Consider the following 27016-nt stretch of genomic DNA (forward strand, 5'->3'; position numbering starts at 1 on the left):
TGTTCCCTATCAGAACCCCTGAGGCTTACATTGTGTTAAATTATGTGCTCCGTGTCTGTCCCCCACACCACAAGGCGGGGGGGGGGGGGTCTGTCATGGCAAGCAATGTGTCTGCTTTTTCACCATTGTATCCCTGGCACCAAAAGTCTAGTCGCTCTAAATATTTATGCAGGAACGAACAAAATCTTCATGGTAATTGCTGTGTTTCTTGAAAGCTTGCCAGGTAATAGGCACTCTTTCTGTATCATTTAATTCATTCCTCTCAGAAGCTTTGCAAGGCTGGTGGGATGATTTTCATTTTATTAATTCAGGCTTGCACTAACCAGGTCCCAGGTATACGTGAATAAGGCACTAGGGGATATTGTCAACGTGGAGCTCATATTCAGGCTGGATAAAGAAAGACAGAAAACAAACGAACAGGATAATTAGAGATTATGATAGGTGCTGTAAAGAAAGTGAATAAACTGGATAGAAAGATTTCACTGGGGGAAGCCACTTTAGATAGGCTCTTCAAGGAAGGCCTTTCTAGATGCTTTATTTTTCGATGGAGGTAGAATTCAGTCTGAGATGACATTTGAGCTGAGACACAAAAGATGAGAATCAAACAGCCACATGAGGAATGTGGGCAGGGCTTTGAAGTCAGAGAAGAGCCAGCTCAGGGGCCGGAGGTGGGGAAGGGCAGGCAAGCTGGAGGAACGGAAAAAAGGTCAGCGTGACAGGGGTGTGGTGAGCAAGTGAGACAACAGGGAAGAAATAGGGGCCTTCCAGTTCCTCATAAGCAGCTGGGGTTTTAATCTAAAGAGCGATGGCAAGGGATGAAGGGTTTTTAAGAAAGGGAAGCGTGGGGTCTGATAGACATTTTTAAAAAAGATTGCTCCGGCTTGCTCTGTGGAAAAAAGACACGACAAGAGGAAGAACGAAGTCAGGGACCAAATGAGTAAGTGAGCATGGTTGTCAGGCAAGAGAGGAGGATGGCCGGGCCCATGTGGTGGCAAACACGCTCTATAGAGAAGGGGACAGATGCATTGCAAACGTAGAACATCCCGATTTGGTGACACGGCGGGGAAGCCTGAGTGGGAACAGAACTACAGAGCTACATCCTGGCTGAGTTCACATCAGACTCAGCCCACGTCACTGCCCAGTCTGACCGTCGGGTGGGCTCTTTCAACCTTGCCCAAAGGCAGGTGCCATGCCTCTTTCTCGGTCCTTTCTCGAGTGTCCACCCATTCTCTTTACCTGGTCCCTCAGGCACAAGCAAACAGGACCTGACATCCTTCAACATGGAGCTGTCCTCCAGTGGGATCAGCGCTGACCTCAGCCACGTGAGTGGCGGGCCTGGTGCAGGGGGGGAGCTTCGGGATGTTGTGGACACATGGTCAAGCATGCTCATCTCCTCCCTGGGCAGGGCCATGGCGTCGTGGGGGCAGTCGGAGCCAAGGACTGGGCTGGGGGCTTTCTAGACCTGGAGGCAAACCTGCAGGATGATAGATTTGTTGGGAATGAACCACTGACACCAGAAGCGAGAGCAGGATATTTGGGTGAGTACTTTTCTTTTCTGCTGCGTTTTTTTGGTCTGAGGGGCCAGGGTCACTCAGACTGACTTTCAAAACAATAATGAAAGCGGTTAAGTAACCAGCATGAACAAACTCAGAATTTAAATATGGCTACAACATTCTTAATTTTTCCCTTAATAACCCCTCTGCTGTGTAGTAATCATGCTTTTATTTTCTGTATTTTATGATCCTTGGACATCTTGAGGCCTTGCGAATCCTAGAGACACTGCCCCTCCCAAAGCTAGCTAATTCCTACAGATAGTGAACAAGGGGACTGTGAGCAGGCCTTCCACATGCCAACGAGCCAACCCTGAGCCCATATCCCCAGCCACCTCCTTTACCTAACTTTCACACACCAAGCCAGTATTCCCCCAGACCTAAATATCTAGTTAGCTAAGGACCACCCTTGTAGACCAGTGCCAACCAGCATTATTCACACCGTCCCATCCTAAGCTTGCTCAAGCTTGCCTACCCAGCGACCTCTCTAGGTCTTACCCATAAATTGAATCCTGGGTCCCTTTTATAGCAGCCTGCCTCATTAGTAGGGGGACCAGCAGTTCCTCCTTGAGGCTTCCTCCTCTAGAATTGTCCATGAACTCCAAGGTTGATTCACCTCAAGAGATCTTCAGATGCCAAGTGCAGAGCAAAGGCACCTGGTCTGTGCACAGTTGCAGTTGCTTCTCTCTGCCTTATGGTGTCGCTGTTGTGAGCTTGTCCCGCACAATTCTGTGGCTGCTAGTCTACCCAAGTGGATGCCAGTCTCAGGCACAGAGAGGCCTCACTCTTGTGCACAGAGGTTATAGCTCTTCCAGTTCATGCTCATATAGTCAACTTGTGTCAAGGCACAGACTGGCTTCAAGAGCCCTGGGGTAGGACTGCTTCCAGGATCTACCTAGAAACCCCCTCACCCGGCCTCATGCATGACCCCTATATAGGGCTGGGCCATGTCTTTATTAAACTCGCAGAGCACAAAGACTTCCTTATGTAATTACCTTGGGAAAATTGGTGCCATTCATCTTGCATCTACCCTTCTAAGGAGGGCTACCCTCCATGATTTTCTCTCTCTCTTTTGACATTCTTTACTAAATATTATGTGCCAGCCACTGGTGCATGACATGTATTGACAGATTTTCTCTTATTTTATCTCATTTTATTCTTACAGTAACCCTGTGAGTAGGCATTTTTATTACCTACTCTATTTTTTTTAAGATTTTATTTTTTTATTAGAGAGAGAGAGTGCACGCATTCGAGAGCCAACAAGTGGGGGGGAGGGGCAGAGGGAGAGAGAGAATCCCAAGCTGACTCCCGGCTGAGCACGGAGCCTGACGCGGGGCTCGATCCCAGGACCCCAAGATCATGACCTGAGCCGAAATCAAGAGTCGGATGTTCAACCAACTCAGCCACCCAGGCACCCCTATTACTTCTATTTTATAGATGAAGGAACTGAGCCCAGGAGATTTTAAATAACTTGCCCAGGGTCACAGAACAAGTAGGTGGAGCCCAGTAGTGTAGCCCCCAAAGTCTGTGCTAGTAAGCAACACGCTTACACTGTAGTTCCTAACCCTAACATTTCAAGGAGCTTTGTGTCCCCCAGTATCCTGCGAGCTAGTCAGCAACACTGCTCTTTCAAGAAGAAATAGCCTATGGTTTAATCTCTAGTTAGGCACCTGTCCCACTAAACACGCACACAATGCATGTGTATGTGCATATATGGATACGATTATATATGCATGTATATATATTATATGTGTACATATAGATATATGATTGTACATATATCACCTTGTGTCAACTATACTTCAATAAGAAGAAAAGAAAAAAACATTTCAAGTCCTGCTAAAATAAATAAATAAATAAATAGATAAAATCAATCAATGCCGGATGCCCGTGGTGCAACTCTCTTTCAGATCTTAGTTTAGATATCACTAGCATAGTGCTAAGCATTTTCTTTATTAAACTCGCAAAGCACAAAGACTTCCTTAACCCTCAAAACCACCCTATGAGGCTGCTACTATCCCGTTTTTTGGATAAGAAAACTGAGCCTCAGTGCGTGGTGTAATTGACCACAATCACACAGCTGGGAAGCATCAGCACTAGGAATAAAACCTTGCCTCTGATTTCAGAGGGCAAGTTCCTAACCCCAGCGCTCCAGGAGTGTACACGGATGAATGGGAAAGGTGTTCAGCCTCTCTACCCTTCTTCTCCTGTGCTGTGGCGTCTCGGATGGCTCTGTTTTTGTCACTCATTTGCAACTACTCTAAGCAGAGAAGATGAAATTGGGTCAGTTAGTCGTCTCCTGAATCAGAGCGTTCCTATTGGATGGGTCCTGGCTCAAGCACAGTCCCTGGTCCAGTTTCCTGCTGCATTTCCTCAGATGTCCCCGCAACGTGCTCACAGGGGAGAAACCTCGCTCACACGCAAGCTGTGGACTAGGAAGGTGGCCTGAAGGGATAACTCTAAATAAAATGTGTTCAAGTCTCCTGCTTTATTTTTAATATTCACACAGATTTTGCATTCTTCTTATGAATATATCTCACTTTATTTTTTTAAAGATTTTATTTGTTTATTTGAGACAGAGCATGAGTAGAGGGGAGAGAGAGGTGGACTCCCTGCTGAGCAGGGACACCCCCCCCCCCAACAACCAGGGCTGGATCCCAGGACTCTGGGACCATGACCTGAGCCAAAGGCAGATGCCCAACCGACTGAGCCACCCGGGCTCCCCGTTATCTGATTATTTTTAAATAGTGTAGTCTCCCTTCCCAAACTTCAGGTCAGCTGAGGCTCAGGAAGATGTGCCATGTTTACTGGCAGCCTGTCGTCCGTGGCTGCTTTTTCCTGGGCCTGTGTGTTGGCCACAGTTAGAGAAATGCAGTTTTGGACCAAGATGGCAGGATTTGTGCCACTTGGATCACATGGCTGCTTTTCTCTGGAGAAGGTCCTCTGACTATTTCAGTGCATCTCTGCTACTAACCCAGTTTCCCAGAGTCTCTGCCCTTTTTGTCCCTGGGTTTTACTTTCTTCCAGACGCCATTGCGCTTCTAATTCCAAGCCCCTGTCCTCCCTCTCTCCCATTCTCTCTCTCTCTCTCTCCGCCATGCCCCTCAGGTTACACAGTGACCTGGCTGTCCTCCCAAAGTCTCACTTCCCTGCTGGCCGCTGGAGCCCCCCGACACCAGCATGTGGGGCGGGTGCTGCTGTTCCAGAAGTCAAAGGAAAGAGGACACTGGAACCAAATCCAGAAGATAGACGGGAGCCAGGTGAGCACAGCCCCAGGGGGCATCCGCAGGTCAGGGACTGGTACGGCACTGGTCATGCTCCCTGCTGTTGGCAAGCACTCACCCACTCACGGTGCGGCAGGCCCTGTGCCAAGCACTGTCACATTCAGTCCCCACAGAGCCCTTGAGCTGAGCTTTGTCGTCTCCACCTGCCAGTTTAAGAAACAGAACCTCAGAGCACCTTCCTTGTCCTGACTCCTACAAGGTTCTGCGGAGGCGGGGCGAGGGGGGGTGGTCCAGGACTTGCACCTGCATTTGAAAGATGGAGTAAGATGGACATGGTACAGCTGAGGGGGAGGAGGTGTCCGGCTCCCGGGGCTTCCTCAGACATCTTCCTCTCCGTGCAGATTGGCTCTTACTTCGGTGGCGAGCTGTGTGGCATTGACATGGACCAAGATGGGGAGACAGAGCTGCTGCTGATCGGAGCCCCCTTGTTCTATGGGGAGCAGAGAGGAGGCCGGGTGTTTATCTACCAGAAAAAACAGGTGGGGACCAGGACATGCAGGGGTAGGAGAAACAGATTCCCAGGCTGACCCAGGTCCCACCTACTCTGAAAGGCTTTCCCTGACTGATCATGGTGGATCAGACCTTTAGAACAACTGACAAACGAGAGCTGACACTCCGTGCTCAGGGAGGGTAGGCTGTGTGCAAGGCCCAGGGCCAAACCTTTTATTTATAGGACACCTCTGTTGGTCCTCACACAATCACCTTCTGGGAAACTCTGAGCTTTCCTTCATAAATGGGAGCACTGCGGCTCAGCAAGGCCGAGTCACCTTCCAAAGCCCCAAGGTCACCCAGACAGCAAGGGGTGGAGCTGGGACCTGAGCCCAGGTCAGTCTGCAGCACCGTTCCCATTGTGTGAGGGACCACACCCGACCCTTCTTCAGCGTCCTCCATGTACACAATGCCGCCCCCTGCAAACGCGTGCTGAGTGCCTGAAGCGGGGCTTGTCACTTTGCTCCTTCCCAGCTGGGGTTCGAAGTGGTCTCAGAGCTGCAGGGGGACCCTGGCTACCCGCTTGGGCGATTCGGAGCAGCCATCGCGGCCCTGACGGACATCAATGGGGATGGGCTGGCGGACGTGGCGGTGGGGGCCCCTCTGGAGGAGCAGGGGGCTGTGTACGTCTTCAACGGGCAGTACAGGGGGCTGAGCCCCCGGCCGAGCCAGGTAAGAGGCACCCTACCTGCCCATCCAAACCCGTTCCCGGGCACCCAGAAGCCTCCAAGCCCAGACCCCACTTCCCCGCCTGACCCTTCCCCCGCAACGGCCTGTCCTCTCCCTAGCTTAGCAGGAATTTTTCTCTTGGTCTCAGCGGATTGAAGGGACGCAGGTGTTCTCAGGAATTCAGTGGTTTGGACGCTCCATCCATGGGGTGAAAGATCTCGGAGGAGACGGCCTGACAGATGTGGCTGTGGGAGCTGAGGGGCAGGTGATCGTGCTCAGGTAAGATGGGACTGTTGATAATCTCAGCTCTCTCGTCCTTTGAACAGCTACCCCTGTACTGGGACTCTTCTGGTCTCTTCCTGCACAGCCTTCATGTCTTACTCAGGTTTAAACAGCTACAGTTCAGTGGCAGACTGGGATTTGAACCCAGGCCTGGCTGACATTAAAACCTCCTAGAGAAGCAACATCCTGTGATGGCTCTAGAACCTGGTCACCTGGGGCACCTGGGTGGCTCAGTTGGTGAAGCACCTGCCTTCTGCACAGGTCATGATCTCAGCGTCCTGGGATCGAGCCCCACATCGGGCTCCCTGCTCAGCGAGGAGCCTGCTTCGCCCTCTGCCTCTGCGTCTCTCTCTCTGTCTCTCATGAGTAAATAGATAAATCTTTAAAAAAAAAAAAAATAGAACCTGGTCACCTGGATTCAGGTCAAAGCTCTACCATTTACTTCTTGGGTGGTCTGACCCCAGTCACTTAGCTCCTCAGGTCCTCAGTTTCTCATTTTTGAAATGGTGACGACAATTCCTGTCTCTCCCCTGTCTTCCAGTTACTGGAGGCATCGTGTAACATCAGTGAGTGGACTAGAGCACCTGCTGGGTTTTAAATACTGGACCAAGCATTGAGTACAGAGTGTATATGTGGGGAAATCTGTAATAAAAAGTTAAGCATACAGGGAGGTGATTACAACTCGTGGCGAGTGCCGTGAGGGAAGTGAACTGCGTTCTGGGGTGAGATGGAACAGTAGGCGAGACCTCCTCTAGATGGGGTGGCCGAGAAAGGCCTCTCGGAGGAGGTGATATTTGAGCTGGGACTTAGAAAAGGAGAAGGAGCCAGGCTTGCAGAAATCTGGGGTAAGAGCCTTCCATGTAGAAAGCTCAGGATGTGCGGAGGCCATGAGGCAGGCAAAAGTTGGACTTGGCCAGAACATCAGCCAAGGGAGAGGGTGGGAGGAAATAAGATGGGAGAGGCGGGCAGTGTGACACGGATAGTAACAAGTTTGGATTTTATTCCGAAGGCCACGTGGCATCAGTGAAGCATTATAAGCACGGAAGTAGCTCCACATGATTTCTCTTTCTAAAAGCTCACCCTTCTTGGGGGCCCTGGGTGGCTCAGTTGGTTGAGCGTCTGACTCTTGATTTCCGTTCGGGTCATGAGCTCAGAGTCGTGAGATGGAGCCCTGTGGCGGGCTCCACCCCGGGTGTGGAGCCTGCTTGGGATTCTCTGTCTCTTTCTCCTTGTCCCTCCCCCCGCCCCCCAAAGCTCACTCTTCTGTATGGAAAATGGGTCAGAGGGCTACTAGAAGGAACTGGGAAGCCCTAATGAATTACCATTATTATTACTGTTTCGAGGAGACAGTGCTGTTGAGGTCTGCTTTCGGGGAGGAGAGTCCTCTGGACGCGGGTAGATGGAGCCCCGGGTCTGACTGGGAGTGCAGTTGAGGCCCAGGGAAAGTGTTCTTGTTTTCCGCTCTGCAGCGCCCGGCCTGTGGTGGACATCCTCACTCAGATATCCTTCTCTCCGGCGGAGATCCCAGTGCATGAAGTGGAATGCTCCTATTCAACCAGTAACAAGAAGAAAGAAGGAGTTAACATCACAGTGTGTTTCCAGGTCAAGCCTCTCACCCTCCAATTTCAAGGTCAGTGCCGTTCCCCCCACTCCCCAGAGCTGTTGCTTATGGCCCCACCCTTCACCTTCTGCCTTTTCTCCCTGCCCAGGGCTCCTGGTTGCCAACCTCACTTACACTCTGCAGCTGGATGGCCATCGGACCAGAAGCCGGGGGCTGTTCCCAGGAGGGAGACATGAACTCAGTGGGAACACAGCGGTCACTGGAGACCCGTCCTGCACCAAGTTCTGGTTCCACTTCCCGGTAAGGGAGCCATCGGGGCTGCGCTAGGAAGTGCGGGGGCGGCGGAGCTGACCGCAGTGGGTGCAAGGCTCGGCTCGGTCACCGACCAGCTGGGTCACAGGCCCTTGGATCTCTCTACACCACCATCTCCTTGTGCAATAGTGGTAATAATACCGTTAGCATATTTTCTCTAGTCCTCAATCTATGGACGTAGGCGTTTTGACATCGTTACCATTAGAAAATACTTCCCATTTTCCCCCTGATTTTTCCATACATCATATATTAATGCTGCTACCCAGCTTCTTATAAGTATTTTAATAGGTACAGAATATTCAGTCATGGCGGTGCGTCCTTATTTGCCAGGCACACATAGTCATTTATTAGTAACATCCATCGCAGAAAAAGGTTTTTTAAATGTCAGTTTGAGCAACTGCTGAGACGCCCAAATTCAGTTTGCTTCTAACAGTCCTGTGTAGAGTAGGGTTGATGGTAAATTATTCTGATCCCTTAGATATTTAATAAGAGACTGGGTATGGGATTGGTGTGTAAGATTTTGAAGTTCGGGGGCACCTGGGTGGCTCAGTCAGTTAAGCGTCCAACTCTTGATTTCGGCTCAGGTCATGATCTCAGGGTCGTGAGATCGAGCCCCGTTTCAGGCTCCGTGCTCAGCATGGAGTCTGCTTGAGATTATCTCTCTCCCTCTCCCTCTTTCCCTCATCCCCCCATCTAAAAACAAAAAGATTTTGAAGTTTGTTTTAATTTTTTTTGTTATGGGGAAATTTCAAACATAAAAGCAAAAAAAAAAAATAGCTCAGTGAACCCCCAAATACTCATCACCCAGTGTCAACAGTTATGAGCTCATTATCTTAGCTCATTCATACCTGCATTCAGTGCCCCTCTGCTTCCTTGCACCCCACCCATACCCACCACATGATTTGGAGATTTTCAACATAAATTTGCCAGAGAAGAGGTAGTGTGTCATGATGGGAAGACCTTGGACTTGGAATTGGACAGATTTGGGCTCACTTCCTAGCTCTAGGCCTTAGGAAACTTGGATTACCTTTGTTGACCTTATGTTCCCCATCTCTAATGTGGAGATAATAATGCCTGCCTCTTTGGGTTGGTGAAGGAGTTCAGGTGAAGATGATTCGGGTGCCTACAAAGTGCCAGTGTGAGGGACTGGTAATAACATAAAAGGCCAAGACCCAACTGTTCTCAAGGAACTAGGATATTCTAGTTATTCTAGAATATTCTTTTCTTGTGCAAACTTCAATAATGGCTGCCTAGAGCGGTTTGACAGAGACTCAGGGACTTTGGTCAGGACTCAATGGGAAAAGTGGGGTGGTTGATTAGCAATGTCTGCCATGGGAGTTGGGGCTGAGGGAGATACTCGGGCTGAGAAGCGACCCTGGGCGTATTATAAACACCTGATGCTAGAATCTCATCATTTGTGAAGTATGAACCAGGTGAACATTTAACTGGAAGATTAAACTCACAATATCGGTGGTACTCTCATCACCCTCAGGTATGCATTCAAGACCTCATCTCTCCCATCAACGTCTCCCTAAATTTCTCTCTCTGGGAGGAAGAAGGGACACCGAGGCACCAACATGCGGTAAGAAGAGATGACTTAGGGGAATTGATAGGAAACAGGGGAGAGTAGAATTTCAGTTTAGCAAGACTGTATTATAGAGGAGTCTTTGGTTTTAAGCAATAGAAACCAAATACAGCCCACTTCAGCAGGAAAGGAACGTATCGGAGCTTGTATTTGGCAAAGCAAGACTGAGAAGAAGGAGAACCACAGTGGAGGCTCTGGGGGCTCTTGAGGGGAGGGAATAATGGATGGACTCTTTAGGACATGGCCCCTTCCCTGAATCTACTCCAGGTTCCTGCCAAGCATCAGCTTCAGACCTCACCAGGATCCTAATAACACTGCTCAAGGAGCAAATTCCAGGCAGGACAGGGCACCCTGATCAGTCTTCTCATCGAAGGGTATTCAGTTGAGAGCAGGTAGTTTCCTCAAAGCCGAATTGGGGTGGGGGGCATCATGATGTAAAAGAAGAGGGAAACAGTATCTGTCCTCATCTGCTGGACCACACACTCCCAAACCCAGGGCCAAAGCCAGATTTCCTCTCCTCAAATCCTTGACACTCAGCTGGTGGTTTAGCTTCAAGGCAGCAGGATCTGGTGGAAAGAGCCTGGGCCTGCCAGCCCAGAGATGTGGATTTTGTTTTTCCTGGCATGAACATCTGAGCAGTTCCATCCCTCCCTGGGACTGTGTCCCCACCTATAAAATAAGTCACGACATCTTGAGGCCTCTCCCAGAGCTGGAGCACGTGACTGCTAAGTGCACTCTTCCTCGTGGCTTTTGGCAGCATGCGCTGAGTGCCCACGCACGCTCACTCTCCTGAGACTTGAAGGGAACGATGGTGTGCTCACCAAAAATTAAAGCCCCTGCCCACCAGATGCTCATCACGTACTTAAGGAAAGTTGATTGAGCACCTGCCTGTGCTGAGCCCTGTTCTGGGCACTGGCTCCACTGAGGTAAATAAAACATGGTGCCTGCCCGGAAGGGGTTCACGGTCTGCTCTGGAGGTCAGACAAGTCAACAGACAGTTATGACGGGCCGTCATGAGGCTGTGGTCAGGGTAGATGTGGCGTGGCAATAGAATCTTAGACAACATGTCTGTTGCCTGAGACGCGACCCCTGAAGTCCCCGGGGTAGAGAAGGGGAGGTGGGCGTTCAGAGAGAAGGCATCGTGTGAGCCCAGGCAACAAAGATGGCGCAGCCTGCGGGTGTTGGGGAGCACAGCAGGCGTGAGAGAGACGTGCAAGAGCACACCCCTTCCCTTTGAGACCCCTTCCTGAAATCCACGTGATGCTTACCCTTGCATCTCATTGGTCAGAACTTGGTCACACGACCACACCTAAGTACGAGCCTGGGAAGCGCAGCCGCCTGGCCAGGTGGCCGTATGACCACGTGGAAAGGGGAGGCTCTGTTTTGTTTTGTTTTTTTTTTAAAGATTTTATTTATTTATTTTAGAGACAGAGCACAAGAGGGGGGAGCGGGAGAGGGAGAAGCAGACTCCCTGCTGAGCAGGGAGCCCGATGCGGGACTCGATCCAGGGACTCCAGGATCATGACCTGAGCCGAAGGCAGTTGCTTAACCAACTGAGCCACCCAGGCGCCCCGGGAGGCTCTGTTTTAAAGGCAGATGAAGAGGAAGGGTATATGGAGACAACCAGCAGTCTCTGCCATCGGCACTAATTTTTTTTTTTTTTTAAGCCGAGCTGTGTGGAGTAGGAACTCAGGGTAAAAAAGAGACATGAGCTCACAGTTTCTTAAGAAAGGCTTCCTGGGGGAAGTGTCACTGCTTCTGGGTCTTGCAGAATGAGTCAACTTTGGGTGGTGGATTGAGGAGAGGTAAAGGGAAAAGCATAAGGGAAGGTGTGGTGCTACATTCAAGGAAGATGAGGAGGTGGGCGTAGCTTCTTGTAGAAGGACAACTGAGCAAGACAGAGGCCCCGGATGCCCATTTGGGGGCTGGCTGTGGCGGGAATCTGTGTTTAGGATGGGTGGGAACAGTCAGCAGAGGCCCCCAGGACCCCTGTCCCTTAAGGAAGAGTGGGGAGGTTGTTTGGCAGGTGGCCTGGAAGTGGAGGAGGCTGGAGTCTTTCTAGAACATTCAGCTAATAACTCACAGAACACTTCTATGAAGCCATTACCCTCAGGATAAAGTCCCAACTCCCAAACGTGGCTTCAAGGCCCAGGGGAACCTGGACCCTGCTGCGGTCTCCTGCCCCCGTCACGCAGCACTGCGGCGGGTCTGAGCGTCTTCCGGCTGCACGCACAGGCGCAAGCTCTCTAGCCTCGGGCCTTCGTGTAGCCTGTCCTTTCTTCCTCCCGCTCCCTTTTCACCAGGTTCTCTCCTGCTCATCCTTTAGATTTCAGTGGGAGATAGGATTCCCTTCTGCAGGCTCTGAATATACCCTGTACTTGTCCCTTCAAACTCTTGAAGATGCTGGTCATTTCTCCCCCTAGATCGGGAAGGGTGGGGTGGAGGGGGGGAGATGGGCAGTGTGTCTCTTTTGTTCTCTGGTGTGTATACCCAGTGCCCAGCACAGGGCCTGGCCTGGAGCAGAAGCCCCAGAAATGTTGGGAAAACTGGCCTTGATCTGAGGAGAGATGGAGAGCTGCTCTGGGGGGAGCTGGGGTTTGCCGAGGAGAACCACAGTAAGAGCTAGTCACGGGCAGGCGAGCCCAGGGAAGGAGATGGGCTAGGAGGAGCTTTGGAGCTGCTTTGTCAAGGCCAGGTTCTCTTGTCCAATGGACACCCTGAGCTTCGGCCTCCCTTGAGGAGCTGCCATTCAAGGACTGCACAGGTGAGCTTGGGGCCTAGTCAGGAGGGTGAGGTGCCGCCTCGGGCAGGCCTTGGCTCCTGAGAGGGGCCGACCAAGCCAGCCCAGCTGAGCCCCAAGCTCTGAGCCCCTCCAGCCCTCCTTCGAGAGTTCTGCTGCCTCAACTAACCTGTCTTGTCTCCCGGCCCTCCCACCACTCTGCTCAGCAGGGCAAGGACATACAGCCCATCCTGAGACCCTCACCACACGCAGAGGCCAAGGAGGTAAGAGGGAAAGAGAGGCAGCTGGAGAGGCCAGGCTCCCTCCCTCCTGGGGCTGGGGCCTGAGTCTCCTAGTCTTTCTTCTTGGCCTTTCAGATCCCTTTTGAGAAGAACTGCGGGGAGGACAAGAAGTGTGAGGCAGACCTGGGGCTCTTGTTCTCCTCTGCAGGGTGAGGCCTCCAACCCCTGGGCCCTCCTGTGCCACCTGGTGTTTTCCTGAGGCAGCTCCTGGGTGCGGGGAAGAACAGGGCGCTTCAAGTCAGAAGACCCGCGTCTGTACTCACTAGATCTGTCTCGTGGGCCTTCGTTCGCCTCTCGGGGAAATTCCAGTCCCTTGGGCACGCCTGTCAGGATCAGATGAGGTCGAATCACTCAAAGCCTGTGCACAGGAGCTGATTTGGGTGTATTCATTTTTTTCTAGCCTAGCAGATCCCTCAGTTCTGACAGCCCCCGCCTCTGATCCTGCTTCCTTCACCTGGGCCTCTGTAACTTTTCCCTGGTCTTGCCCCCCAGATCCAGTGTCCTGCGTCTGACCCCCTCTGCCAGCTTCTCTGTGGAGCTGATACTGAATAACTTGGAAGAAGACGCATACTGGGTCCACCTCCACCTGAGCTTCCCCCAGGGACTCTCCTTCCGCAAAGTGGAGATGCTCAAGGTGAGCGCCAAGGCAGGGCCTGCCCGAGGCCTCCCTTGTCCCCACAGCTTCTGCTCCCCTCACAGGGCCTCGGGCAGACAGGACAGCCTGAAGATGTGGGCAGCAGCAGGCGTGCAGAAGCCTTGCGCCCACATCCGGGTTCTCAGCCTGATGGCCACCCTCACCCTCCGTGCGCCTCAGATCCCCCACCAGAGAGGCTGGGGACACCCGCAGGGCTAGCGAGAGCGTCACATGGAATGGAGAATGTGACAGAGGCCCGTGGATCTGGTGACCAAGAAGGTGTACACAGATTTAGTGAGCGCCTTCTCCCTCCATCCTAAAGGGGACCAACGTGTTTTTGCGGGGTGGCCCGGGTTGTTTTATTTTTTTAAAGATTTTGTTTATTTATTTGACAGAGAGAGACACAGCGAGAGAGGGAACACAAGCAGGGGGGAGTGGGAGAGGGAGAAGCAGGCCTCCCGCAGAGCAGGGAGCCCGATGCGGGGCTCCATCCCAGGACCCTGGGATCACGACCCGAGCCGAAGGCAGATGCTTAACGACTGAGCCACCGAGGCGCCACCAAGCCTGGGTTGTTTTAAATACAACTTTTACTTTGTTAATTCTCAGCGCTGAAGTAATACGTGATCACCACAGAAAGCTGGAAATCACAGAGAAGTTTAGAGAAGACTATCACCCCATACTCCTACAACTCAGCACTTACTACTTTTAATATTTTAGTGTTTATCGTGCTGTGTATCTACACACATACATATAAATTACGTTGCATATTCATTCATCCTGTACTTGTTTTTACTGATTGGCAATTTGCTCTCCATTTGGTTATTTTTCCTCCTTGATTTTAAAACAAACGGTTATTGTGGTAAAATATATGTAATAACAAATGTGCCACTTTAGCCCTTTTCAAGCGTACAATTCAGTGGCACTGAGAACATTCACGATCTTGTGCCGCAAGCACATCTGCTTGCAGAATTTTCCCATCATCTCAAACAGAAGCTCTCAATCCATTAAAAGCTGTAATTCCCCATTCCCCACCCTTCGCCCCTGGTCATCTCTCATCTACTCTCCATCTCTGTGAATTGGCCAATTCTAGATTTTTCACAGATGTGGAATCATAGGATATTGTCCTCTTGTGTCTGTCTTCTTCGCTTAGCATGGCATTTGTGAGGTGCATCCATATGACAGCATGGGCCAATTTGCTTTTTAAGGCTGAGTAATACTCCATTGTATGGATAGACCGCATTTTGTTTATCCGGTCATCTGTCGGTGGACATTTGAATTATTCTCACCCAGCAACATTAAATGCTTCCTCACGGGGCATCTAGTAGAGTGGTGTAGAACTCGAGATCTGGAGTCAGACAGACCTGTGTTCACTTTCCTACCAGATCCCTGCCAGATGACCCAGGGGTGGGACCTGGGGAAGTCACCGGACTTCCCCAAGCCTCTGTTTCCTTATCGAAGTCCTTCCCCGATCTGAGGCTGAGATCCGTCCTCCCAGATGATGGTGAAGATGAATGGTTCTATGCTGCTTAGCCCAGGATCAAGGCTCGAGCTCACTTTAAAAATGGTTGCTGACTGTGTAGATCTCACTGTATCCTCGCCTGGGATCGTTCAGTGCGCCGAACCATTCCTAGCTCTTTGAACTGTTGGATCACTTCTGGATTTTCACAATTATACATAGCGTTGTGGTGGACATCTTTGAATGAAGCCTCTGGCTGTGCCCCTGATTCCCCCCCTCCCCCTGAGAATATGCCCTGGCAGGGACAGAGCAGGGGGACGTGGGCCCTGAGGGTTGGTGGCCTCCGGGAACCTTGGCCTTGCCCACTAAGAAGTCTGTTCCTTCTCTTCTCACCCCCAGCCCCACAGCCAGATACCTGTGAGCTGCGAGGAGCTTCCCGAGGTATCTGAGCTTCTGACCAGGATCCTCTCTTGCAACGTGAGCTCTCCCATCTTCAGAGCAGGCAGCTCGGTGAGTGCCTCAAACCCCGAGGAGCCAAGCCGCCGCCGAGGGGCTCTGGGCTGAGGTAGGGAGGGAAGGGTGCAGGTGATGGGTAAAGAAGCTCCCCCCTCCTACCCCAAAGGGAATGACAGCTTGGACTTTGGAATCAGACAAACCTGGGGTTGGGTTATTCATTTTGTGACCTTACACGTGACTTAAATGTTTGGAACTTTGGATCCTCATCTGTACAATGGGGATAAAACACCTATTTATGGGGCTAAATAACAGTGGTCCCTGGTCTCACAGCAGTTGGGCTTGGGGGCCCTGAGATGCTTCCCTCCTCATTGCCCTCTCCTCCCCTGCCAGGTTGTCATCCAGGTGATGTTTCATATGCTGCTGAACAGCTCCTGGGGGGACTTTGTCAAGCTGCACGCCAATGTGAGCTGGTGAGCAGGCCCCAGGCAGGCGCCCCGGCTTGCAGAGGGGGCCACACGGTCCTGGCCACGCGCTTCTCCTAACACTGGCCTCTGCCTTGTCCCCGTGCAGTAACAATGAGGACTCAAACGTCTTGGGGAACAACTTGGCCGCCACCAGCATCCCCGTCCTGTACCCCATCAACATCCTCACTGAGGAGTAAGTCCTGAGCCGCCCACCAGCCCTTTCCTCCCACCTCCACCTCCCCCACCCAGGGCTCAGCCTTGCCCCCCAGGGCTCTCCTTCAAAGCCTCCTCCTTTCCTCTGGCCCCCCAGGGGTAATTAGAACTGATTCCAGCCACAACCCCAAGAGTTTTCAACACCCCAAAGAGTGGAGGCCCTTTAGGAGTTCTGAGATCAATGGTTTACTGATGGAAAAAAAAGCACACGGAGTGTTGACCTTATTTCAGACACTGTGCTCGCCGCAGTGCACAGCTGGGGCCTCCCCTGGAGCTTTCAGCCCCTCGGGGGGCAGCTGTGCCTCTCTCCACGTTACCAGGGAACAGGCAGGCTCAGAGAAGGGAGGAACTCACTCAGAGTCTTACAGCTAGGAAGCACTGATGCTGGCGTCCGAATTTGGGTCTGTCTGACTCCAAAACCCCGTGCTAGATGCCCCCCGCTTCCTGGGGGCCAGGAGCGCTGGGAGAGAGAAGGAGAAACTGTTCGCAATGGCTCTTGCCCACAGAGAGCTCATAGTCAGGTAGGAGAGGCCAAGCTCATGCGTACACAGAATCAGTGAGTCTCACAAGGTTATGGTGGGAAGGACCCATGGGAATCCCCAGTTGGATTTTCTCATTTACAGAAAAGAGGATGAAGCCCGAAAAGCAGAGTAGCTTTCTCGGGTTGGCTCAGTGAGAGGGGGACAGGGACAGTGACTGAGCCAAGGTCTCTGGTGCTTTTGAAGGCAAATGCCAGACACAATGATATTATCTGGAGTGCGATATGAAATTAGAGCCAGGAGAGGTGATTTGGGTTGGAGGAGTGATGGGAGGGTTCATGGAGAGGTGGGGGCTTAAACTGTGGTCTGGGGAATGAGGGGGTTCAGATAAGGGCCAGGGAGGAGGAAGGACGTTCTCCCGAGAGAGAGAGAGAGAGAGAGAGAAGAGCATAGACGAAAGGAAGCAGCAAGCAGTGGGGTAAATTTGGGGAGCAGGGAGCGCGCAGGTGTGGGGGACAACAGGTGTGCGTGGGGTGCAGCGGGCAGGACTGGACATGGGGGGCTATGGGCCTGACCCTTGCGAGCAGCAGGGGGCCATTGGTGGATTCCGAGTAGGCAGGTGGCAGGATCAGATAGTGACGTTAGGAAGGTCATTGGAAGGATGGGATGGCGAGGAAGCCAGAGGCTGGTGCCATTATGTGGGAGATGAAGGACCCAGAGGACAGTGGAGACCCTCTTGAGGTGGGGACCCTGTGTGGCGGGGAGCACACAGCTCCAAAGGCACATCCGCCTGGGTTCCAGCCCTGGCCCTCCACGGCAGGACGCTGGGCAACAGACAGACCCCTTCCACGAACCTCACTTTCCAAAGGGAAACAGCAGAGCGCTGGAAGGTTACATGAGAGCAAGGCTGCATGGTCCCTGGGGGTTCCCTCAGAGGCTTCCCCTGGCCCGGGCCCCTGCCCTGCTGGAGATTGGGTCCTTGTCTTCTCCTCTTTCTACCTCTGCTCTTCCCTCTCTCCACAGCAAGGAAAACTCCACACTGTATGTCAGCTTCACCCCCAAGGGTCCCAAGAGCCACCTTGTCAAACACTTCTACCAGGTATGAACCTCCGTGTGAAAAGGCCCTTCTGGGTCACACGGTTTCCAGCCCCATCCTGAGGAAAGCGCGGAGGCTGCAGAGACACGAGCCTCATCCTCGGCGAACCCGGCGCCCTCCGCCTCATCCCATGATCCTTTCTAGAGCTCCTCACAGCCCCCACGGAAGTGCTTCCAGCTCATTTCCAGCACTGGATCCTTTGTGGGATCACAGAGCTTGAGAGCCAGAAGCACTCTGAGAGAGAACCTAGATTTTCATTCACACGTTCAATGAGCCACAGTTCTAGTCTAGGTACTTTTCTCTTACCTAAGTCCATCAGGGCCCCTGACCCAGTTCTCTGCCTGGTGCTTTATAGATGTGACCCCCTCCCCTGTGATTCTCACCCCAGAAGGTAGAGGCGTGGCCATTCCCAGCGTGCAGATGAGACATCCACAGCACAGAGAGGCCGAGTAACTTGCCAGGTTACCCAGCCACTTAAAGGGGAAAGGTCAGATTCCAGCACTTATTGGAATACCAAATTTCATGTGTTTAACCTCTGTGTTAATGATCTGTCACTTCTCATGCCATGTGCTCGGAGCTGTAATAGCAATCTTCACGGGAACAAAGAAGAGGGAGGCCAGCCCCTGAGACTAAAGCTCCAGGAGTCTAAGGCCTTTTTAGAGGTAACCTCAGAGAGGAGTAGGCACTGACTGCTGAAGGCACTCTTGTTTTCCCATGGAGGAAACTGAGGCCCCAAAGAGAAACTGTCTTTGCCCAAGGCCATGTTGGTGTCAGGGCAGACTGGGGCAGGAACCCAGCAGGAAAGGGACCTCAGGCAGGTAGCCCGTTTAGAACAGAGGCTGGAGCCATCTCCTCTGGAATAGATGATGGAGGAGAGGGGCCCTTGGGGAGGTCAGATGCCCATTTGCATAGAGAATGGCCAGTAGGGTTGGTTTCTAGTGCTGTTCGCTGGGATGCCTCTGGGTTCCCCAAGGAGGTTGGCAGACTAGTCCTTCTGCCAGCAGAATAGTGGGGAAGACTTGGACAGGCATGGATCCAAACCCCAACTCTACCCCTGGATCTCTGTGTGACCTTGGGCCAAGGGCTTAACTGTCCATGCCTCAGTTCCCTGCTGTGACAAATGGCGTTCGGAACGAGAACTTGCAGGTGTTGTGAGGTTGAAGTGGGGTACTAACTCCCCGTGGAGTGCTTGGCCTGGTGCCTGGGGAGTGGAGGCTGTTAATGGCTGAGGCAGGTCTTGGGCCCCAGCCTGGAGATTCCTCAGCGACTGTGGAAGCCTGCTTCCCTTCTTGCCCCACTCCTCTGGGAACCAGCTCAAACCTTTTGCGCTCCCCCCTGCCCCCACACACCCCATTTCTCTCTCTCTCGGGATAGTCATCAGAGCCAGATGCCTCCGGCCACCTCCAGCCACGTCAGCATCCTCCAGCATCTTAAGCTCTGCATTTGGCTCCCTGCCGCCTGGCCCACCGCACAGCCACTCTTGGTAAAGGCCCTGATGATGTCTGTTTTAACGAAACCCAACTAGGCGTGGGACACTGGGGATCTTTCCCTCTTGCCGGAAGCTCTCCTGTTAGGCCCCTTTTGCCACAGGGAGGTCAGCTGGGGTCTGTTGTGAGCTCAGCAGGCATGGTAATCCAGTGAGAGCTGGGCAGCCGGCCCATGGAGTCTTCTTCCTCATGGTCTCCCTCTCCCCTGGCCGGTTAGGCGCATAGGCTTCAGCCAGACCTGAAATCTTTTTAAAGCTCTGCCATTTCAAGCTGTGTGGCCTTGGGCAGTTTACTTAACCTCTCTGAGCCTCAGTTTTTCAATCGGTAAAATGGGGATGATAACCGCACCTACTTTGGGTGGGTCCATCATCCAAGGAAGGTGATAGAGCACAGCCCATCCAGTCTCTGGAGGCGCAGCCTGGGTTCAGATGCCCGCTCTGCTCCCCGATCACTTCAGACAGATTCTTCTCCCTGAACCTCAGTCCTCCCCTCTGTGACACGGGGACAGTGCTGCCCGCCACAGACGCCGGCACTCGGCCAGAACCACAGGATGTCCAGTGAGCTGAGCATTCAGCAAATGGCGATCGTTCTTACGTGCGTCTCCCCATGCGCCCCATCTTCACTGCCCGCCCGGCATGCGTTCCCACAGTTCGAGTCCCCCTCCCAGCTCGCAACTCCGCACCACGACCCTCCTGCTCCCCCGGCGCGCCTGGCCCCCGCAGCCTGTCACTGCTCTCCACCCAGATGCCCTCGAGCATCTTTTTCCGCCTTTTAACAGCTTTATGATAGAATGAGATAAAAGTCACAGTCCATACGATTTACCTGCTTTTATTAAAAAAAGATTTTATTTCAGAGAGAGAGAGTACACAAATGGGGGGAGGGGCAGAGGGAGCCGGAGAAGCAGGCTTCCCGCTGAGCAGGGAGCCCCGAAGCGGGGCTTGATCCCAGGACCCTGGGATCGTGACCTGAGCCGAAGGCAGACACTTAACCGACTGAGCCACCCAGGCACCCCTGATTTACCTGTACAGATCAGGGGCACCTGGGTGGCTAAGTCCCTTAAGGGTCTGACTTTGGCTCAGGTCGTGATCTCAGGGTCCTGGGATTGAGCCCTGCCTGAGTAGGGCCCCCTGCTCGGCGGGGAATCTGCTTCTCCCTCTCCCTCGCTCTCTGCCCCTCCCCCTGCTTGTGCTCTCTTTGTCTCTCTCTCAAATAAGTACATAAAATCTTTTAAAAAAAATAATAAAGCATACGGTTCAGTGGCTCTTAGTATATTAGTAAAGTTGTACAATCATCACCACAATCTAATTTTAGAAGATTTTCATTATTCCAGAAAGAACCTTTATGTAGGGGAGGAATCCTACAGTATGGGGTCTTTTGTGACTGGTTTCTTTGAGTTCGCATGGTGTTTTCAGGGGTCATCCGCGTTGTAGCCCGGGCCAGTTCTATATTCTTTTTTATTGCCAGATAATATTACATCGTGAGGTAGGCCGAGCTAGATTTGTCCGGGCGTCAGCTGGTGGGCATCTCGGTGGTTTCCACTTTTTGGCTTTTATAGACCGTGTTGCTTGAACGTTCCTGCACAAGTTTTGGTGCAGACACGTTTTATTTATCTTGGGTATATACCTAGGAGTGCAATTGTTCCTCTTGAAGCTTTGTCTCAACATGTTCTAAACCAAATGTATCACTTTCCCCTAAGCCAGCATCACCGGAGGGGTGCTCAAGAGCACCCTTTTCCTCAAGCAAAACTTCCAAGTCTGGGTGAATTTGTCCTTCCTCCGTGCCGGGCACCCCTGCCTCCTCAACTTCTATTCCGTATTCCCTTGTCTCCTTGGCCCCCACTACTGTTCAGACTCAGGTTCCTCTCCCTCTTACAGCTGTTGGCACAGGCTGCCAGCTTGGATCTCGGCCTGCCTTCCCCGCCCCTTTCCGTTCTGGGCCTGGCGTGAGGGAGCCCCCCAGAGCCTGCCCTCCTCAGCTGTCTTCCATGACTCGCCTTGCCTAGTTGAGGGTCCCCTGATTTCTGGCCTTAGGCTTTCTGGGCACACAGTCTCACCCCAAGTCTCCTTTCCAGACGTATGTCCTACCTCCTCTCTGTCCCAGGCCCCCTACCTCCCACTGTGTCACACTCGCCTGGTGCTATCCTGACTCCCCACATTTTCGCTTCCTGGGTGCCTTCCACCATCTTCATCTGTTCCAGTCCTCTCTGTCTTCCACGGTTAAAGTCAAATGCTGCCTCTGACGTTAGGCCTTTTCAATTTAACATACCTGATCATTTTCAAGCGTCCACAAATGTTTGTCGAGTGACTAATGGTAGAACCTCTCCAACTGGATATCAGTTTCCCTGTTTGGCCTCCCTGAGCCGTGGCTCCATGGTGCTACTCCTGAGTCACTTTCTTCTCCGATTCTGGGTCTCCCAGGCCTCACACAGTTGGCCCTTTCATCTAAAAGGTACTCAGGACTTGTTTCTTAAATCAGTTCAGTGCCCTCGCCAAAGTGAGTCCTTCCCAACCTGCATTGTGCCAACAATTTTTGCATCTATCCTTGTTAAATGCCCTTCGTTCTTTCTTTCGCTCATTCAGGCATTGATTTTTCTGGAGGCCTGCTGTGTGCTAAGTAGTGTGTCAGGCAGCAGGGAATTGCTAGGGAAAGAAGCCACAGGGGCTGCCCTCACGGAGCGTGCAGTCCGTGGACAGACAGACCCACGTCCTGCTGGGAACGGGGAGTGCTGTGGGAACACATGGCGGGGTAGCCGCGCTCCCCTGGGGGCGTCAGCCGAACCATCAGAGATGATACTTTAGTGGTACCTTGCCGGGTGTGCGAGGGTCTGCCCCGAGGAGAAGGCAGAGGGGCATAGGTAGCCCGCGCTGGCCTGACGTCTCCCCCACGCGTCCCTCGGGCCTCAGCCAGTGAAGATTGCCTCTGGAGGGGTGGTTGGAGGGGCGGCTGGAGGGGCGGCTGGCATTTAGGGCTCTGCGGGCCCGTGTCCTCTGTCCTAGGTGAGGATTCAGCCTTCTGTTTATGACCACAACATGCCTGCCCTGGAGGCCTTGGTTGGAGTGCCGGGGCCTCACAACGAGGGGCCCGTCACACACAAGTGGAGTGTGCAGATGGTAAGTACTGCCCAGAGTGGGGAGAGACACCCAGGTCGGTGGGAGTGAGCCCATAAAGGGGTACAGATGTGTGGGAAGGGAGTGAGGATGGATGCATCCTGCTGGGCTCAGTGATTTCCGAATCTGCCAAGAGCCAGTGGGAGTGAACTGGGATGCCCCAGATCCGGCAAGTGGGGAGGGAGGCCACATTCTGGCCTTAAGGGGCCAGCATCCTCTCTCTGCTCTGGACTAACCGAAGGCCCCGTCTCATCATTCCTAGGAGCCTGCTGTGACCTGCCGTCGTGAGGATCTCGAGAGGCTGCCCAGTGTGGCTGAGGTCCGGGCCCATGGGCTCAGAAGTTGGGGTGGGGTCTGACAGAGTGCAGGTGGGAAGACAGGCCTCACTGACCCCTGCTCTCTTCATTCTTGGCAGCCTTGTTTGCCCAGAGCCAAGTTCCACTGCCCACTTGTCTTCAAGGAGGAGATCCTCGTCCAAGTGACCGGGACTGTGGAGCTGGTGGGAGAGATCGAGGTAGCACCTGCTGGCAACAGACACAGGGGGTGGGGAGAGCCCGAGGGCTGAGCTGTGGGCTTCCCCACCAGATGGGCTTCCTGCATTTTTCTCTAGTACCCGGATGCAAAGCCCTGGTATTTCCACAGCGGCAGATGAAAGAGAACCATGATTTGCTTGAAATTTGCAGGGCTGTTTTCATGGGTCTATGGAGGGTTCTTCTGGGTTCTCTGTAGGAAAACTTTCCTTCCAGCCGTGGGACGTGGCCCATTAGGACGCTACGGTAGAGAACTCAGAAGCCGTGGTGCACCCCACTGCAGCCCCTTCTCCTCGGCTTCTCCCCCTCAGTCGAGGTGGGGTGCAGAAGTCAGTGGGCTCTGCTCCTTGTTCCCCTGGCCTGACGTCTCCCCCACCCCTCCCGCAGGCCCCCTCCATGTTCAGCCTCTGCAGCTCCCTCTCCATCTCCTTCAACAGCAGCAAGCATTTCCACCTCTACGGCAGCAATGCCTCCCTGGCCCAGGTATGGCTTTGCCTCCTCAGAAGCTTCGGGAACAGAGGGCAGCAGAGGGCTCCGTGGAGCCCCAGGGCAGAGCTGGAAGAGCTCGACCCAGAAGCAGGAGGGCCCCGTGGGAGGTGTGCCTGGGCCCAGAAGGAAGAGCTTCCCGGCGCTCAGAGCTGTGGGCCTTGGCGAAGGCCGTGCTGGATGCCGTGGGCGCCCCACCACCACTTTGGCAAGCGGGCCCCACGGTCACCTGTCTGAGACGTGTCAGGCAGAGATCAATTCGATGGCAGCTCAGCAAAGGGTACCCACCCCGTGCCCACTCTGAGCATGACAGGAAAGTGCTCGAAGCAGAGCAAGCAGCTCGTGTGGGGGCCCAGGCCACCCAGGCAGGAAGCTCGGAGCAGGGGAAGGGAAGCTGCACCTCAGCCAGATTCTGGAAGGTTTTGCATGCTGAGCTGAGATTCTGGCATTTCATTCTGGGCCCAAGGAAGCCATGTCAGGGCTTCCGATGGGTGGTGTGCACGTTTACCAGCTCGCTCGGGCAGCTGCACGGGGAGGTTCACTGGGGAGAGGCGTCCAGGCCAGCCTGGCGGTGTCGGGCCGCAGTCCCGACCAGAAACGCGGCGACCTCGCCATTCACAAGCATGTTGGAGGTGGGAGAGCCTTCTCCTTACAGCCCCTTCTCTCCTCCTGCAGGTCATCATGAAGGTTGACATCATCTACGAGAAGGAAATGCTCCACGTGTACGTGCTGAGCGGCATCGGGGGGCTCTTGCTGCTGCTCGTGATTTTCGCTGTCCTCTACAAGGTGGGGGCTGCTGGGAGCCACGCGCCCGCCTGAGACAACCAGGCTGGGAAAGGGGTTTCACGGGAGTCGGGGCGGAGAATGTCAGGATCAGGGAGCGTTAAAGCTAGAGGCGGCCTCAGCCTCCTCCCTCCTTCTACAGATAAGGCTCGTGCGGCCCAAAGAGCAAGGGAGACTTCCCCCCCCATCCCTCCACCAAGCACTGGCAGAGCCAGGACTGGAGACCTGGGGAAGGGGGCTGCGCCCACATCTCAAGGGCCGGGCCCTGGGACAGAGCGACATCCCACAGACATGGTCCCTGCCTTTGGGGGGCTCACAGTCTAACAGGGGAGACAGATGGGCACACACGTGGTAAGGGCTCCACTCAAGGGCCTTTGTGCTGGAGCCTCACTTAGGCTGGGGGAGTCCAGGAAGGCCTCCCAGAAGAGGAGGCATTTGAGTTGGGATTTGAAGGAGGAGTCGCCAGGTGAAGAATGCCAGAGGGCAGATGTTCCATATGAAACCCTCAAATAGTCCAGCAAAAGACAACGCAGAAAATCGCTTTCTTCCTGTTGCACTCCCAGAGGCTTGTTGCTAACAACCATTCGGTTTCTGTTCTTCCAGGTTCTAATTTTGTTGTTTAAATATGTGTATACGTGTGAGCATGAGAGAAACAAAGAGAAAAGTCAGTGTTTGTGTACACAGGTAGAAAACGTAAATGGGGGGTGCCTGGGTGGCTCAGTCGTTAAGCGTCTGCCTTCAGCTCAGGTCCTGATCTCAGGGTCCTGGGATCGAGCCCCGCGTCGGGCTCCCTGCTCGGCGGGAAGCCTGCTTCTCCCTCTCCCGCTCCCCCTGCTTGTGTTCCTGCTCTCACTGTGTCTCTGTCAAATAAATAAAATCTTAAAAAAAAAGAGAGAGAAGAAAACGTAAATGGAAGGATACCATATAAACTGCTTGGGAGCTTGTATTTCCCGCCAGATATTCTGTCTTGCTGTCTCTCCGTGTGAGCAGTCAGATGCACCTCTTATTCTTTAACCTGGCTGGTTTGCTGCTGTCTGGATGGCCCACCTTTTATTTAGACAAGATCCCCACTGATAAGCATTTAGATTGTTTGTAATTTCTACCTATTTTTTTTTTAAAGATTATTTATTTATTTATTTGATCGAGAGAGGAGAGAGAGAGAGCAGAGCAAGGGAGAACACAAGCGGGGGGAGGGGCAGAGGGAGAGGGAGAAGCAGACTCCCCACTGAGCAGGGACACCCCCCCACTTGGGGCTCCATCCCAGGACCCCGGGATCATGACCTGAGCCAGAGGCAGATGCTTAACCCACTGAGCCACCCAGGCACCCCTAATTGCCACCTATTTTAAACAGTGACCAAAAATGGCTCTTGGCTCCCACATCTTTGCACACTTGTCCAGAACTTCTTTAGAATTAATTCCTGGAGCTGGAATGGCTAAGCCAAAGAATATATACGTTTTGGGGAAAAAAAAAAAAAAGAATACATATGTTCTGAGCTTTCAACAGAGAGTACGTGGCCCATACGAAGCACCATGTAAGCGCAGGCTATCGCTGTTAGTATTCCCGGATATTGTCAGACCGCCCACCCCAAATATTGGTCCGTGACATTTTGATGGGCCTGAAGAATAAACTGTTAAACATACAGCTTTTCAACATACTGCCAGGAAGCTCGCCCCGTCCCTGGAGAGGATACCATGCACCCGTGGCACGCACGACTCATTACCATGAAGGGTGCTTTGATGTTTTGCCGAGGCCGATTGGTCCAGAGTGTTCCATGGACTTTCCTCACTCCAGTTTTGTCTTCCTGCAGTTTGGCTTCTTCAAACGGAACCTGAAGGAGAAGATGGAGGCTACTGCAGAAGCTTCCAATGGAATCCCTAGAGAAGACTCTGAGAAGCCAGTGTCCGAGGAAGAGGCTGGGGACCCGGGCTGCCTGGAACCCCTCCACAAGGAGGAGGCCCAGGATGGGGACGGCAAAGACTGAGGCCCCGGCCTGACGCAGAGGGCCCACGACCGGACTCGGGATGCCGGCTGGCTGTCGGCCTCTACCTGTGTCTCGCTGTGTGTCTTCGGGCAAGTCACTGCCCCCACCTGGGCCTCCGTGTCGCTGTCTGGAACATGGCATGGCGCTCACTCCTGCCTGCCTGCTCTGTGGGCTCATGGTGAGGACCCCTAAGGGATGGGCGGGCAGGCCACAGAGGGGAGGTCTTGTCATGGTCAGCTGGCTCTGGCTGGCCCCAGTCCTTCTTAGTATCCTCCCCTGGAAGACAGTATGTGCTCTAAATCTGGAAAAACTGTCATCTCAGGACCTACTGACTCTCCCGGCCCTCACACCCACCTGCCCTTGGATGTCCCCGGAGGCCTCAGACTCCCAGAACCTTGCCCTTCACTCTCTCCTGCCCGGAGTCCTGTCAGCTTTCCGTGTGCTGCCGGAGAGCAAACCTGATCCGTGTCACTACTTTGCTCTGGGGCTGGAGACCAAGTTCCTGAGCATGCCTTCCAGAATCTGCAGAATATCCTTAACATGCCAGTGCAAATTCGGGCCCCTGTTGCCTTCCTGGCCTCCTCCAGAGACTCCCCACCTCCCTTCCTGAGCTCCAGTTACGCCAGCCTTCCTCACGAGCCAAGCTCCTTCCTGTCTCACTGCCTTCACCCAGACTGCTCCCACTGCCTGGAACATTCCTGCACTCTCCTTCATTGCGTGGATCATGTTCGCTACTTAATGCTCATCTCTCAAATCCAGCCATGGACTCCATGGGGGTAGGGACCGTACCAGTCATGTTCACCTTGGTAACATCACAGAGCCAGGCACACAATTTCACCGAACTAGGGAGGGTGCCAGCGGGAAGATGGAGAAAACGTTTGGGTGGGCCCATGGCATCTCCACCCTTCAAGGCTCGGTCTTTCCCTGGGCTCTGGCCTCCTTGCTCCACAGCCCCCACGGGGACGCCCCACGCCCCACTGTGGCCCCCACCGGGAGGCTGTGAGCTCAAGGCACCCGCCGTGTCTGTCCACCCGGCTCCCGGCACCAAACACAGTGCCTGCCGATGTTTACCTAATAAATGTGAAAATCC

At 53.3% G+C, this 27016-nt stretch overlaps 1 protein-coding gene across 3 annotated transcripts in view; it reads left to right on the forward strand.

Moving 5' to 3' along the window:
- ITGAL (integrin subunit alpha L) overlaps positions 1-27016 on the forward strand; it is a 38050-nt gene extending 11034 nt beyond the window's left edge. For 2 of the 3 annotated variants that reach the window (XM_021700631.1, XM_044915111.1), the window contains 22 exons: positions 1249-1322; positions 1406-1538; positions 4659-4810; positions 5176-5313; positions 5798-5995; positions 6141-6271; positions 7744-7904; positions 7984-8135; positions 9640-9729; positions 12682-12735; positions 12829-12902; positions 13246-13387; positions 15243-15353; positions 15690-15769; positions 15870-15956; positions 17479-17554; positions 22035-22148; positions 22408-22464; positions 22561-22659; positions 23063-23158; positions 23837-23947; positions 25753-27016. In XM_021700631.1, the coding sequence (XP_021556306.1) occupies positions 1249-1322; positions 1406-1538; positions 4659-4810; positions 5176-5313; positions 5798-5995; positions 6141-6271; positions 7744-7904; positions 7984-8135; positions 9640-9729; positions 12682-12735; positions 12829-12902; positions 13246-13387; positions 15243-15353; positions 15690-15769; positions 15870-15956; positions 17479-17554; positions 22035-22148; positions 22408-22464; positions 22561-22659; positions 23063-23158; positions 23837-23947; positions 25753-25926 (2504 nt within the window). In that variant the 3' untranslated portion in view covers positions 25927-27016. Of the gene's footprint in view, positions 1-1248; positions 1323-1405; positions 1539-4658; positions 4811-5175; positions 5314-5797; positions 5996-6140; positions 6272-7743; positions 7905-7983; positions 8136-9639; positions 9730-12678; positions 12736-12828; positions 12903-13245; positions 13388-15242; positions 15354-15689; positions 15770-15869; positions 15957-17478; positions 17555-22034; positions 22149-22407; positions 22465-22560; positions 22660-23062; positions 23159-23836; positions 23948-25752 lie in introns of all 3 variants that reach the window. The other variant, XM_021700630.1, reaches the window with a different exon arrangement.

The sequence above is a fragment of the Neomonachus schauinslandi genome, chromosome 5 (assembly GCF_002201575.2).
Source record: "Neomonachus schauinslandi chromosome 5, ASM220157v2, whole genome shotgun sequence".
Taxonomy (NCBI): domain Eukaryota; kingdom Metazoa; phylum Chordata; class Mammalia; order Carnivora; family Phocidae; genus Neomonachus; species Neomonachus schauinslandi.